This window comes from Danio rerio, chromosome 9, assembly GCF_049306965.1.
Source record: "Danio rerio strain Tuebingen ecotype United States chromosome 9, GRCz12tu, whole genome shotgun sequence".
Lineage (NCBI taxonomy): Eukaryota > Metazoa > Chordata > Actinopteri > Cypriniformes > Danionidae > Danio > Danio rerio.
The window spans coordinates 56,754,670-56,768,884 of NC_133184.1; the positions used below are offsets into that span (position 1 = coordinate 56,754,670).

The 14,215-nt window shown below is 35.0% G+C and overlaps 1 protein-coding gene across 4 annotated transcripts in view; it reads left to right on the forward strand.

Annotated features, from left to right (window-relative positions):
• The window catches only part of frmpd4 (FERM and PDZ domain containing 4), a 225,480-nt gene that overhangs the window by 206,066 nt on the left and 5,199 nt on the right, over window positions 1-14,215 (forward strand). The window contains exons 1-5 of one of the 4 annotated variants that reach the window (XM_073913333.1): window positions 7,509-7,590; window positions 10,463-10,564; window positions 10,687-10,712; window positions 12,083-12,234; window positions 12,370-12,573. The exons of 1 other annotated variant lie outside the window; for it this stretch is intronic. In XM_073913333.1, the coding sequence (XP_073769434.1) occupies window positions 12,160-12,234; window positions 12,370-12,573 (279 nt within the window). In that variant the 5' untranslated portion in view covers window positions 7,509-7,590; window positions 10,463-10,564; window positions 10,687-10,712; window positions 12,083-12,159. Of the gene's footprint in view, window positions 1-6,054; window positions 7,591-10,462; window positions 10,565-10,686; window positions 10,713-12,082; window positions 12,235-12,369; window positions 12,574-13,111; window positions 13,189-14,215 lie in introns of those variants that run through there. 2 more of the 4 variants (XM_073913335.1, XM_073913336.1) reach the window with 2 other exon arrangements.

The following is a 14,215-nucleotide window of genomic DNA, read 5'->3' on the forward strand; positions in this document are numbered from 1 at the left end:
ACATTGTGTTAAAACAACCCGCCATCTTTAGAGCACATTTAGTTTTTATTGCGACAAGTTGCGATATAAAAATGCTGGGTTGTTACAATCCAAGGTTGGGTCAAATATCTACAAACCCAACAATGGGTTCATCCTTCAATTACATTTATTTACTCTTTTAAAACAAATTGTTGGACTTGTCCATATTTGACCCAATGTTGGGTTACAGCATATTTTACACTTTAAAATTGTTGGTTTTTATTAACCCAATATTGGGTCAAATATGGACAAACCCAACTGCTTTTTAAAGATCATTTAGTGTAGTGTAGGGTGTGTGAATTTAGATTGAATGATTCTAGAAGCTGCAGGGTTGTTTTAACCCAATGTTGGGTCAAATATGCACAAATCAAACAGATGGGTTAATACATAACTTAAATGATCAATTTTTGACCAAACATTGTGTTAAAGCAATCCGCCATCTTTAGTTTTTCTTTAGTATACTTAGTTTTTATTGCGACAACTTTCAATATAAAAATGCTGGGTTGTTAAAATCCAAGGTTGGGTCAAACCCAACAATGGGTTCATTCTTTCAATTACATTTATTTACTCTTTTAAAACAAATTGTTGGACTTGTCCATATTTGACCCAATGTTGGGTTCCAGCATATTTTACACTTTAAAATTGTTGATTTGTATCAACCCAATATTGGGTCAAATATGGTCAAACCCAACTGCTTTTTCATCATTTGCTGTAGTGTAGGAGGTGTGAATTATGATTTCTTGATTCTCGAATGGCTGGGTTGTCGTAACCCAATCTTTGGTCAAACATAGACAAACCCAATCTTTGGGTTAAAAAGTGTCATTAGAATTGAATTGAGCTTGTCTATATTTGACCTTCCATTGGGTCAAAACGGGTTCTTAAACTCGGTCTTGCAGAATTTAGCTCCAACTTGCCTCATCACACCGGCACGGATGTTTCTAGAAAGCCTAGTAAGAGCTTGATTAGCCAGCCCAGGTGTGTCTGATTGGGATCGGAGCTAATCTCTGCTGGACACCGGCCCTCCAGGACCAAGTTTGAGAACCCCCGGGTTCAAACAAGCCAGCATTTGTTTTTAAGAATCTAGTTGACCGTAATGACAGACGGTTTGATGCTGCAGAAATCAGCACAGAAACACCCTTCCCATCGAACATGAATCTCAGAGCATCGGATCAAGGAAAGTCCATCATGTTATTAAACAGACCTCGGCTCCAGAACTGAGAAACTCTTGCACTGGTCACTTCCTGCGTCCTCTTTTAGCCACATTTCTCCTGACTGCATGTGCCCAGCTCTCGTGCTCTTGTTTTGTAATCAGCAAAAGGACATTTAAAAGCACGAGGAGGACTTTATTTATTAGTGTGAAGGCTTTGGGAAGCTATTTTGACCACCAAAGTGAATCTTCATGTGTAGCAATGGCCGTCTACAGCTGACGTCAGAATTATTCGCCCTCCTGTGAGTTTCTTTTCTCAAATATTTCCCAAATGATGTTAAACAGATTCAGGAATTTCTCACAGTGTTTCCTATAATATTTGTTCTTCTGGAGAAAGTCTTACTTGTTTTATTTCGGCTAGAATAAAAGCAGTTGTTAATTTTTTTAACACCATTTTTAGGTCAATATTTTGAAGCAACTTTTGTTTTGGATCGTCTACAGAAGAAACCTCTGTCAAACAATGACTTGCCTATTTAACCTTACTTAATTAACACCTAGTGAAGCCTTTAAATGTGACTTTAAGCTGAATACTAGTGTCTTAAAGAATATCTAGTCTAATATTATGTGCTGTCATCATGGCAAAGAGAACAGAAATGACTGAACTAACTGTTCAACTGAACTAATAACTCTGACTTCAGCTGTACGTCAGAAACCACTGCTTTATTTAGCCCTAGTAAAGCCATATGTTATCATGCATACAGTACGTCTGCCATTGAGATAATCAGGCCATTGCTGATCCACTGTGATCCAAACAGTGCTTGTGTATATTTTGTGTAATATGTAAAATGAAAAGGAAGTATTCTACAATATAGAATTTTTGAAATACGATATATATATATATATATATAAATATAAACCACGCCACTTAATAGATGCATCCTTTTTGTTCCACGTGTTTATTTGCGTTGTTCATTCCAGAGGAGCTTCACGTTGAGAAATATCTAGCACTATATATGATCTGTACACTGTAATTATGTTTGCATCGTTTCATTTGCTGTTTATTTGGAAAATGCAGATGTTTGGAGTCATTCTTTCATGCATATTTTATGGTTTTATGAAGACAACACTGAGAGAATTACACTGCTAAAATGCATTTCTTTATTTAGAGGTTTTGTCTTGTTTCTAAATATTCATAGATCAAGAAGCATTTTCTGGAGAAGGGGAAAATATTGTTTTGTTTTCAGGAAAGTCAAAATGAAATAAGCTATTTAAATGTAATATGAAGCAATCAAAATAATTATTTAATTGTTTTTCACCATAATGGTAGACTATTTTGCTTGTTTTAATGAAAACTTTAGTTTTCACTTGTTTTTTTTTTCTTGATTTTTAAAAAAATAAATGTATAAATAAGTCAAATGAAGTGAATTTCTCTTTAAAATAATCACAATCTAAATCAAGTATTTTTTCTTCCCCGAGTGGTAGATTATTTTACTTGTTTTTTTCTAACATTTAGTTTTAATTGTTTGTTTGTTTGTTTGTTTACTATTATTTTTATTCACTTAGCCATTCAAAATGACAGGTTTGTAACCAAATGTTGGTTCAAATGTCATATTTATTATCATATTTTATTTATATATGTACTTTAAATTATAATTTTTGGCCCAATGTCGGGTTACAGCTATTTTCTATACCTGAAAAAAAATAAATAAATATAAGAATAAAACTCAAAATGAAGTGAATTTCTTGAATTTGAATTTTCAAGTTTATTTAATTTTTTTTCACTATAATGGTAGATTTATTTGCTCGTTTTAATAAAAAAAACTTAATTTCTTACTTGTTTTTTGTGATTTTTTTTTTAAACAAATGCATAAATAAGTAAAATTAAGTGAATTTCTTTCTTACAAAATCACAATAATCAAAAACAAGTCAATTTTTCTTTCCCCAGGGATAGATTACTTTGATTGTTTTTGTGAAAACCTTAATTTTGATTTGTTTTTTCCTGAAATTTAAATATTTATTTATTTATTTATTTACTTAGCCTACTAAAATGGCAGGTTTATTAACCAAATGTTGGTTCCAATATCATATTTTGTATCATATTTTATATACATACCAAAAGAAATGTACCTTAAATTATAAATGTTGACTTTGATTTTCTGAAAAAAATAAATAAATGTATAAATATAAAGTCAAAAAGAAGTGAATTTCTCCTTTTTTGCTTGTTTTTATGAAAAAAATTTTTTTACTTTTTTTTGCTGAATAGTTTTATTTTAAAATCTTATTTGTTTGTTTGCTTGTTTGTTTATTTACTTATTTATTTATTATTTTTATTTGCTCATTCAACCTACTAAAAATGGCAGGTTAACAAAATACTGGGTCAAATATACTTTTTATCATATACACACAAAAATAATTTATATATATATATATATATATATATATATATATATATATATATATATATATATATATATATATATTTTTTTTTTTTTTTTTTTTTTTTTTTTCCCCAAGGTTGGGTTAAAAACAACCTACTATTTTTAGAGCACATTTATTTTCTTTTTGCAGTTAACTCAATGTGGTAATGCTGTTGATTTGTTAAATAATAAATGAATCATGTTTTTTTTTCTTTAAAAAGCAACACAAATGTGTGAAAGTTGCAATCTAAAAAATGCTGGGTAGTTATAAATATGGACAATTCAATTTTAAAATCTCATATTTGACCCCATATTGAGTTACAGCATAGTTTACATTCTAAGGGTGCACTCACACTAGGTCATCTGAACCGGGCCCAGGCATTTGACCCCCATGTCTCAGTTCATTTGACAAGTGTGAGTGCTCTGAATTGGGCCCAGGCACAGTTTATTTGGCTGGCCCTGGCCCAGTTGAAAGAGGTGTGCCAAAGCGTGGTTCGGTTGGGCTTTGACGTGCACACTTGTATGAGTGCAAAGCGCAAAGACCCGACGTCACTTTTAAGGGACTGTTTGATATAGATTTATTAATCATTCTTACTGTTCAATGAACGCAAACTATCATAGTTTATTAAAGATGCAAACCCCTCACTGTACAACAGCAGCACCTTTAGCAAACCTCCTAATACCTGCAGCTCGAGGACTTTATGATCATTTTTGAGCGTCAAAGCAGTGGATCTGTTCAGCAAAAGAGAGTTTGCAAAAGATTGAGTGTCTCTGCATCCCAAATGACTTGAAATATACAAAATAAAATATAACTAAAGCAATAGCCATTGTACGGAGCAAGAGAGCTTATCTTCTGTCGAACTGAACAGTCGCATCATTGATGATGTAAGCAGTCCATGTGTGCAGTGTGTGCAGGGCGAAGGAGAAAGGGGAGACAAGCGCGATTCAAGGCAGCTGTACCTAGTGTGAGTACACCCTAAAAATGTGAGTTTTATTAAAACGTTGGTTCAAATGTGGACACATTTTTTCCTGAAAACCAAACCCTATTTTCTCTTGTCTAAAAAATCTTTTTTTTATTTAGGAATTTGTGAATATTTGGGCTAGAACAAGACAAAAACTCTAAGTTAGAAACTTTTTTTTTTTCTGAATTAAACGATAAATAATTTCTGAGACAAAATCCAGAATCAAACATTTTATTTCATGTTGACTTTAAATTAAAACAATGTTTTATTTGAATCATCTTCATTAAAAATTTCAGCTTGTACACTCTGTGATCTTGTCTTTCTTTCCCCTCGCGAGCCATTTTATATCCTAATAGTAATTATTATATAAACTACATATTGAAGAAAAATACAATATTAGAAAAATGTACAGTGCGTGCGTACAGTATTGATAGAGCTTCACTTCTTTCACATTTATTTATGTTAAAGCCTTAATCCAAAATGGATTAAATTGATTAATTTCTTCAACATTCTACACACAATCCCCCATAATGACAATGTGAACAGTTTTTGAAATTGTTGCAAATTTTTTACAAATAATAAAGCTGATAAATCAGATGTACATCAGTATTCGGTCTTTATCGTGAAGCTCTACAGTGAGCTCAGGTTCATTCTGTCTCCACTGATCATTCTTGAGATGTTCCAGCAGCTTCATTGGAGTTCACCTGTGCTCAGTTCAACTGATGGACATGATCTGAAAAGGCTACACCTGTCTATATAAGGGCTCAGGGCAGGCAGCGCTCATCAGCAGGCTAACAGCATCCCTACAGTGAAGCATGGTGATGTTGTCATCATGCTGTGGGGATGTGTTTCAGCAGCAGGAACTGGAAGACCATTGTCCTTCCAGCAGGACAATGACCCAAAGCACACCTCCAACATATCAGTGGAGTGGCTTCACAACAACTTTGGTTGAATGTCCTTGAGTGGCCCAGCCAAAGCCCAGACCTAAATCCTATTGAACATCTCTGGAGAGATCTGAAAATGGCTGTACACCGTTGCTTCCCATCCAACCTGATAGAGCTTGAGAGGTGCTGCAAAGAGGAATGGGCCAAACTTCCCCAAGACAGGTGAGCAGAGCTTGTGGCCTCATATTCAAGAAGACTTGAGGCTGTAATCGCTGCCAAAGGTGCATCAACAAAGTATTGAGCAAAGCCTGTGAAGACTGATGTACATCTGATTTTACAGCTTTTTTATTTGTATTAAATTTGCAATTAAATATCTTAACTTCTAGTTGATGATGTGTAAAAGTGTCAGAAGGTGGATTTCTCTGCTGAATCATCTGTTGATCTGCATCAATCATCACCAAATACTGCAGAAGACTACTGGAACCAGCATGGACCAAGATTCTCAGAGAAATCAGTCAAGTTTGTTGAAGGAGAAATCATGGTTTGGGGTTCATTCAGTATGGGGGCGTGCGAGAGATCTGCAGAGTGGATGATCAACATCAACAACCTGAGGTATCAAGACATTTGTGCTGCCCATTACATTACAAACCACAGGAGAGGGACAATTCTCCAGCAGGATAGCGCTCCTTCTCATACTTCAGCCTCCACATCAAAGCTCCTGGAAGAGAAGGTCAAGCTGCTCTAGGATTGGCCAGCCCAGTCACCAGACATGAACATTATTGAGCATGTCTGGGGTAAGATGAAGGAGGAGGCGTTGAAGATGAACACAAAGAGTCTTGATGAACTCTGGGAGTCCTGTAACGCTTTCTTCACCATTCCAGATGACTTTATTAATCAGTGATTTGAGTCATGTCAGAGATGTATGGATGCAGTCCTCCAAGCTCATGATGGAGTCAGACACAATATTCATTCTGTCTCCACTGCAGCAGGACTTTATATTCTATACTGGACATTATTTCTGTTCAGTGATGAGACTTTAGTCTAAGCAGAGTCAGACCGCACTGTCCTGATGAAATCATTAATAATCAAGACGTGATCAGATAATATTGTGCTCAAATAAGCAAAATCTAGAGGCCTTTACCTTTCATATAAGCCACTTCTGACACCAAATGAAAAGTCAACTTATTATTCGTTGTTCCTAAAACTTTGGATAGGCGACAAGACTTTGGTCAGGCAGTGTACTTACTCATTCAAGAACTTAATATATTTAGTCTGTTTGACTGAAGTAAGTTGAGATGACTATACAAGTTCAAAATCACACAAAAGTGCTCAGGGCTAGCTTAATTTATGTGTCAGTGCTTTCTGGGTAAGAGATATATCAGAATAAACAGCAAAAGTAAGTCCAAGGCACTCTAAAAATGTGGAAAAAATATTAAAAAGCTTTTATTGGCATGGCTATGTTTAAGCCATGCTTTTAAGGAATACTCATGTCAATAAAGGCTTTTAAATATATATTTTTTCCACATTTTTCGAGTGCCTTGTAGTTTCTTTTGCCGACTATACAAGTTCTTTTGACTCAAATAAATTTAGGCAGCAGTATTTATTACAGTGTTTCCTCTGGTGCTGAAAAGACAACCATGTAATGTTGGTTGGAAACATATTTTAAGCTTTATTTTTCACGTTTAGCTTTCATTTATGAGGAAACATTGTTTTGATCATCTCTAGCACAGAAACAATCCCTTGAGATGAAAGGATGACAGTAATATTGTTCCTCTTTATGCTGGCGTTTTAAGGCCAATATTATTGTAATGATGCATTATAACAAACACATTTCAATTGTTTAGCATTACTATAGTGTTCATTACAAGTATGTTAATATAATGTAGTCGGAGAGTTAAGAAGTTTGACTTTCTAAGTCAAAGAAGAAAAAAAAAAGGTAAGAAAGAACAATGCTGAGAAAAATCATCTCCCTAAGAAAAAGGGGAAGTTACCTTGTTTAAATATATACACTCTCACTTTTGTTTGTAATATTTGTTCGTGGTCTTACATTGGTTAATAACACCTGTTCTGCGAGTAACACAGGGTTTACAGCATGAGAAGACTGTTAAAGTACTGAACAAAGAGTCCCGGGGGTCTGAAAGTTTCCAGCTCTGATGAAAACGGTGAGTTACTGAACGTTCGTTTCATTTAGTTTGATTAATTCTTTGGTATAACGCTGATTTTAAAGATGCTTTATTAGGTAAATGCTGTTATTTTTAATGAGGGGAAATTGCTGGCAAGTTAAAAACTTTTCAGCAACACTTCAGAATAATGTTTCTTTAGTTAATGTTAGTTCATGTATTTTTTAGCATTACTATGTATGGAAATTCCCATAAAGCATTCATCAATCATAGTCCAACATTTACTAATGCATTATTAAAATATAAAGTCGTGCACTAACATGACGTCACCTTAGAATTATAAGGTTCTTTCTGATATTTTTGTCAAAATTATTGACATATTCTTATTAAATGACAACTTATTTACATTATGGGATGTTTTTTTTTTTATTACAATGTAAGACTTTTTATTTAAAAACAAATGTTACACACATACTGTTTGCTACGGAATGCAAAAACTTTAAATCTCATTATCTTAAAATCATTCAGAATGCAGATAGAGCCTTGTAATCCCAAGGTGGCGATGAGCTGATGTCACTTTTAAAACATTGGATAAATACTGTAGTAAATGTGTTAGAGCAATTCCAGCGTTATGGGTGTGACAGTAAAAACTCAAAACAAAAATTCACAGAGAAAGTATATGTTAACATTAAACTGAAACTTTTCTTTATATTTTCCAACACAATTGACCGCTGAGGTAAGAGATCAGAAAAATATCAGTCTGTAAACATGTTTTGTACTTAAAATCAGGAAAATAAACATGCGTTATGGATGTGACAAAAAATGTCTGCAGTTTTACAGAATACAACATACTTAGTAGAAACTCTGTGAAATACACTGCACAACCAATTATAGGTTTTATTTAATTTAATATTTTCAAATTTATGAGGTTAAAAGTGTCGTTATGGACGTGACATCTCTCCGTTATGAATGTGACAGGTGTGAAATTGCCACTTGTGTGACTTTAGTAAATCAAATAGAAAACTTAAAAAACAATTGACAGATGCATTTTTGGATATTTCTAAAGGACTGTAAAATACTGGCTTACTCAAAAAAAAAAAAAAAAAAAAAAAAAACCTGAAACAGTTTGCGCATTTTTGAAGACTTAATTTTTTTCATGGCAAGGTTAACATTTGCACGGAATTGCTCATTACAAATAGTTTGCTCATGTTGGTAAATATTTTAACCAAGGACCATTATTTTAAAGTGTTACCTAAATTTCAAGTAATGTAAAATGTCAGCAAAAACAAACTGCATACAAAAATATAAATTGCTACCCAGGGGTGTGTTTCCAAAAACCATCGTTATTCAACTAAGGTTGCAAGTTGTATTGTTACAAATATAGTTTGTTGATTTAGAGTTACCCAAATCTGTCGTTCCGACGAACATTCCCAAACTGCATTGCAAACTTTGTATGCTTGCAAGTACACCTCTGGAGCTGTAGTTAGAAGCATAGGTCCTGGCTGTGTTCTATTCCCAGTTTATCCCCCCTATGCCCTACTGAAAAAAAGTGCTGCATTCAGAACTGTTGCAAACAATTTACTTGTGTTGAATTTAAACAAACAAATTAAGTTTAATAATGTTCAACTTAATTTGCTTGTTTAAATTCAGTCCAAATAAATTGTTTACAACCACTTAACATTAAAACATTTTTAGTAAATCCAAGGAATCATCTTTGAATCTTTTCAGTGCTATTTATTAAGAACATTCTAACATTTTAAAGTTGGAATTTTTTTTTTAAGCATTAAGCTAATCTCTCTTAGGTGTAATTTACTTTTAAAGTATTTTTCAATTTCAGTTTTAGCAATCTTCTGGGAGCTATAGGTGACCTATTATTTAAAAAGCGGAATTTATGTTACGTCTCCAATACTTGTGAAAGCAAAAAACATAGCATTGTCACACCCTCGGCTCATTCCTGCAGCCCCAATCATCGCTCTCCCTCACCATCCACCACACACCACACCCATGAACCCTCACCTGATTACTAATCACCTGCACCCGCAATCATCCATGCACTATAATGACTCACTTCATTCATTCACTCACCGGCTGGAATCGAAGTCAGATGGTTCTCCTCTTTGTCTTGTACTCCTCCATAGGAGTCCTTCTTCTCCTGTGGATGCAAACACACCTGCTTAAGGGAAGTGCCTAAAACTTTGTAGTTGTTTTAATGAAGAGCTGGGGTCTCATGTATCAACGCTGCATATGCACAAAAACTTTGCGTACGCCAGATTTCACGCTTTTGTTTGGAAAAGCGTGAGAAGAGGGTTGCATTGACAATCCAACACAATGGGCAGCACATTGAACACAAGTGGTCATAAACTTGTTAATAACTCATGAAAGACTGAAGTTACGTTAAAACCAAGCACACCATTGTTTTTCTTGTGAAATTCCCAATATGTTCGAGGTGTCACATGACCCTCCTTCTATTGAAAAAACAAAAGTTGGATCCAAGATATGACTTCAATATGGCCACCATGGTCACCACCCATCTTAAAAAGTTTGCTCCCTCACATATACTAATGTGCCATGAACAGGACAGTGATATCACCAACCATTCCCATTTTATTAAGGTGTATCCATATAAATGACCCAACCTGTATGTCTGTGTAGCGTGTTCCGCAGACGCAAAAAAAAACTTGCTTTAATAGTCAAGGCATTTTCACTTGATAACAAGTGGGGGGGTTTTTTCACACGACACACGTTCAAAGCTGACGCGGTTTCATTTGTTTGCTCCTGAGCGATTACACAGTGCATTTTCAGCTGTGTATTGTTACCGCTTTTTTGTCCTGAGCTGATTATTTGCGATCATAAAGCATACCTCAAACAGCCCATGCTATTGTAAGCTTTTAATACAGTTTTGCCACTGGTTTAGGGTACACATCGTCCTGTTCAACACATTCTAGGTTGGTCACAAACAGTATGCTGTGGTTTCAGAGGAGCAGACAGGACGTGAGGACAATCATACTTTATTTTGGTGAGTGAAACTTTCCAATTGGTTTAATTTTAATGCCGCCATTGTTTGAATGGAATAAGCTGAATGAATGTTTAATGCAATTACAAGTAGATGCATTCTAACAATGTTTAATTTTGTTTCAGATGACAGGAAGGCGTGCATTGGAAATGTAAGTATTGCACTTTTAACTATGAAAAAAGGATTGTTGACTGACAATTGGAAACTTTATGCTAGAAATGTTCTGTATGCTTGTTTGCAACAGCAAGTGTTTTAAAAAATTTTTTAAAATACTTTATTGCCTTAAAAGAGCATTTTTATATTCACACCAATCTTGCTCAAATGACAAGTGCAGATTCACCAGTTAGTTAAACTTGGGTCCGTGATTTCATCGACTTTCTCTTTAAGATTTAAAGGGCTAGCGTTGCACCAGACCCCCGTAAGTGTTTTCGTTTGAAAGTGTAGAATCTATATTTAATGCACATATGCATCACTGTGGTTTTTATTCTACTGTACAAAAGTTATTTACACTTAAATACACAGTATTTTGGATTCCTGAGCTGGGTATTGAACATTGGTTCATTTTCATATTTTTCATATGACACTTGTACAAGTTATAGCTCAAATGAAAGCTCTTGCCGGTGCTCATACAGTTCTAGCATTCTTTATACTGAATTATATTCACATATCAAACAGTTGCTGAATGAATCGCGTTGTTTCCATGGTGCAGAAGTGAAAACAATACATTTATGATCAATAAGCAGCCCCAGATAGCACAGACAGCTGTCATCTCTTACCTTATGCTGTGTGCTTCAGGGCCGTTTCTCCTCTGTTTTTGAACTGATGTGCATAAGTAATCCTTTTATATGTCTGATGTGCTCCAAACACAGTGAATTATGTTTGATCAAACAAAAGAATAGTGAAATATGAAAACAATGATCGCTCCCTGTGGCTTGTACAGCACCTCTCATAAGTTATAATACAATAACTTCTGCATAGATTATGGTGGAGACATTTTTCTGTTTTCCTATGATTACAGACATGTGCAGGAACCACCAACATTAATTACAGCACGCTAGAGCACACACAACCTAAAAGATACACTTGCAAATTTGAGTTTATAAAAAAAATACAAAAAGCGCCTCTTTTTTAGGTGTTTAATATAATACAGACAAAATATACAGATATTTTAAACATTTTCAATAGTGTTTAATAAAAACTCAAAGGGTTCTCTTTAAAATAATACCCTTTTTTTTGCATTTACACCTCTGCATGTGGATTTGGGAAGCTTTTAAATCTGGGTAGGCAAAATCCAGGCGGAAATCCCAAAATAGCAGCAGAGTTTACCTGGTTAAGTTCGGCTGTCTGTCATGTGGCTTTGCTGAGTATTGTTCTGAGATTTATTTCTTAATTCACGTGCACACTGTACATTTAAAAGTATATCATAAAGTCGTGTGCTCTTAAAAAGTTTGTAACTTTCAAAGCACACAGGACTAAACAAGGAACATAGTGCTTTTATTTTTCACTTGTCTTATATTTCAGGTTTATTTCAACTTCAAGCAAGTGGTGGGCAAAAATCTCACAGAGAGCTTCCATAATGCTCTTAAAATCACTCCCCAATGTTGATAAGCATCTTCAGGAAAAGGAACCATGCTGCTGGTCAGCTTTTGGCTGAGCTCTTACGTCAGACAAAGGTGGGTTGTTTGTCTACAAGAGTCTACTAATTGCCTATTTTCATCGTCTCTTTTAGTCTTGCCTTTTTCTGCTTTGAGCACTGAGTTATTTAACTAGCATCATCATATTTGCATTCTTTTTTCTTTCATCAATAGGATGTTTCTCACGAGGACCCTTACTACAAAGTTTCCAGAGGAATCCTCTGCATCGATGAAAAAAGTCCACAGCTCAACCCATCCAGAGTGTTCATCATCTTTCATCATTCATACAGACCTGCCTCGAGTCTTCTGTTGTCTTCTCGGACTCATTTCACTGCTCTTAAATTAAACAAAGTGTCATCTTGCTATTACAGTGTAAAGGTCAGCTGACAGTTAACGGTCTTTATAATTATTTTAAACATTATTTATTTCTCATTGTATTGTGGAAAAAGTCTGTTCAGTACATATACTTGTTACAATAGTAAAAATTCATTCTGTGAAGTTATATGAACAAATGTTCACTTGCCGGCAGCTCGCTCTCTGCAACTCTCACATGGTCGCCCACTGAAGCTAAGCAGGGCTGCGCCTGGTCAGTACCTGGATGGGAGACCACATGGGAAAGCTAGGTTGCAGACGGAAGTGGTGTTAGTGAGGCCAGCAGGGGGCATTCAGTGAGCGTCGTTTTTTGGATGAGACGTTAAACCGAGGGTCCTGAGGTGGTTAAAAAACCCAGGATGTCCTTCGGAAAAGAGTAGGGGGTTTAAACCCCGGCATCCTGGCCAAATCTGCCCACTGGCCTCTGTCCATGGCATCCTAACAATCCCCATATCATAATTGGCTTCATCACTCTGTCTCCTCTCCACCAATCAGCTGGTGTGTGTTGTGTAGTATGGCACAAAATAGCTGCCGTCGCTGCACACTGGTGGTGGATGAGGAGATTCCCTCCTCATTGTGTAAAGCGCTTTGAGTGCTCAGAAAATCTAAGGAATATATACAGTAAGGAATTATTATTATTAATTACTTGTATGTAAACGGTTTACATTGTGTTCCACAATATGTTCATGTGTAAAAGGATAGTTCACACGAAAATGCTTTACTCATCCTTCACTTGTTCCTTCATCCTTCTGTTGAACACAAACAAAGATATTTTAACAAAGCTAGAAAGCTGTAACCATTGACTTCCATGGTATTTGTTTTTCCTACTATGTAAATCAGGTTTTCCAAATACCTTATTTTGTGTTCAGCAGAAAAAAGAACCAGTTAACTTGAGGGTGAGTAAATTTGTGTTTTTTATGTGAACTATTGCTTCAAGTCCAGATGTTAAAACAAGCTTTCATGTTCTCGGGTGTATTAACAACATATTTTGTGAGCTGGGGTCAGTGCTATTAACTCTTGTTTGAGTATATGGATTGAGAGAAAAGTAGGCAAACTGATTTTTAAGTTGTATTTCACAGCATTTGCATTGTTTTGTTGTGTTTTGAAAGGACAATTAAATAAAAAAACCCTGTGTATTACTTTTTGTGTATTTTAATGCACTTAAAAAGATAAGTGGAGTAAATTGACACTAATTAAAAACATTAAGTGTATTCAACTTATAATACATATTAAAGCAACTCTTATCTTTTAAGTAGAGCCCACCAAGTATTTTAAGTATTCATTACTTAAAAATTTTAGGACTACTACTCAACTTATCCAGGCTTAGAGTGTATAAAGTATTAAATATGTTAAATTTTTTTATTTTGCTTTATTTTTATGTTTGTATTGTCTGTTTTTTTTTTTTTTTTTTAACAAAATCAGCTTCAATTCCATGTAAACGTTTTTCCCCCACTGTATATTGTGGCAGAACTCAACTTTAATTTGAGTTCATTTGTGTTGAACCTATTTGCCACGGAAGTGGAATGTTCCTTTAAATACTCCAGGTGATATGAAACAGCTGTAAGAGTAATCAATGCAGGGATCTATGGGAAACTGAGTCCAGGGGATTGACAGAAGTAACAGATGGAGTGCACGTGGGCACAGTTTT